The 1,569-nt window shown below is 46.1% G+C and overlaps 1 protein-coding gene across 1 annotated transcript; it reads right to left on the reverse strand.

The window, feature by feature from the left end:
* Nucleotides 1-709: 709 nt before the first annotated feature.
* Nucleotides 710-1,567, reverse strand: LOC110285984 (olfactory receptor 10V1-like; the record flags this gene model as incomplete). Its single annotated transcript, XM_021152452.1, has 1 exon — nt 710-1,567. A coding segment is annotated over one exon (858 nt), but the record flags the coding sequence as incomplete, so codon positions are not given.
* Between the last annotated feature and the right edge of the window lie 2 nt (nt 1,568-1,569).

A 1,569-nucleotide genomic window follows, 5' to 3' on the forward strand; every position in this document is an offset into this window, starting at 1 on the left:
GGTCAAGTCTTAAGAAAGCTAGATGAAACAGTTATTGTACAGTTTCTGCATGCTGGGAAAGTTCAGGCTTAAGTAAAGTCCCTAGTGGACCAGTCTGTAAGATTGGAACAATAGAGATTCATGAATTTGAGAATGGATTGAGCAGGAGGATATGGGAGGAGTTGGAGGGGACAGAGGGAAAGATGGAAATGATGTAAAAACAGTACTCACTTATGAAATACTCAAAGGAACTCAAACTTTATGCAATGGGAATCATGGGAGAGGTGAGAGTAGAATGTTCCTGGATTAACGCTTGTCTTGCTGCTAGTTTTGACCTTTCCCATGTTCAGTATACAGGAATGCCATAAACAGACTAGAGAAAAGTCGAAGATGAGACAGATGTTACATATGATGACTGGGAGAGCAAAGCTATGTTCACTATGGTGTTTCAGTTTTAAAGAGACAGGTTATATCACTCGTGTCTTCTAATCCTCATAGCCCTCAACATTTAGATTCTTCAGGTGTTCTTCATCCCATGTTGAAGAATGAGTACCCTGAAGTTAAAAACAAAACAAAACAAAACAAAAAAACAAAAAACAAAAAAAACTCAACCATTGACTAGTAATGAGACTGGGCATCAAACCTATAGCCAGCAAGCCCCCACTCCTCATCTCATTAAGTAGACACAGCATCTCTACTTCCCAGTGTCTGAGAGGATCATTCATAATGCTCATTGTTTTTCAAGCAGGAGGAAGCTTATCACCACCTTCCTCAAAGCATCCTTGAGTTCTCTGTTCCTCATGCTGTAGATCAAAGGATTCAGCACAGGGGTGATGAAGGTGTAAACCACAGATACTACCTGGCCCCTCTCAGGAGAGTAGCTGGAGCTGGGACACAAGTAGATGAGGCTTCCACATCCATACTGCAGGAGGACAACGGTCAGGTGGGAAGAACAGGTAGAGAAGGCTTTGTGCCTCCCCTCAGCTGAGCGGATCTTCAGGATGGCATCCACAATGAAGACATAGGAGAGAGTGATGAGGAGGAAAGGGATGGTGAGGACGATGACACTGACCACAAACAGAGTGGCCTCATGGACATGGGTGTCTGCACATGCCAGTCTCATGACAGGGAGTACATCACAGTAGAACAAGCTGATTTCCTTACTGCTACAGAAAGGCAATTGGAAGATGAGCACAGTCAACTGCATGGCCAAGATGAAACCCAGCAACAGGGACCCCAGGGCCAGCTGGACACACAAGTGCCAGTTCATGATGAGTGTGTAGCGCAGAGGGTGACAGATGGCCACAAACCGGTCATAGGCCATGACAGCCAGAAGAATACAGTCAGCACTGCCCAGGAAGATGAAGAAGAACATCTGGGCACCACAGCCTGCCAGGGAGACCACAGTCCTCTCTGTGGATAGGATGCTGGCCAGAGTCAGGGGGGCTATGGTAGAAGAATAGAAGATCTCCAGGCTAGCCAGGTTGGCCAGGAAGAAGTACATAGGGGTGTGGAGACACCGATTGATCCAGATGGTGAGGACAATGGACATGTTTCCTCCGATGCTGACCAGGTACATCATGAGGAAAA

This window comes from Mus caroli, chromosome 19 (assembly GCF_900094665.2).
Source record: "Mus caroli chromosome 19, CAROLI_EIJ_v1.1, whole genome shotgun sequence".
Lineage (NCBI taxonomy): Eukaryota > Metazoa > Chordata > Mammalia > Rodentia > Muridae > Mus > Mus caroli.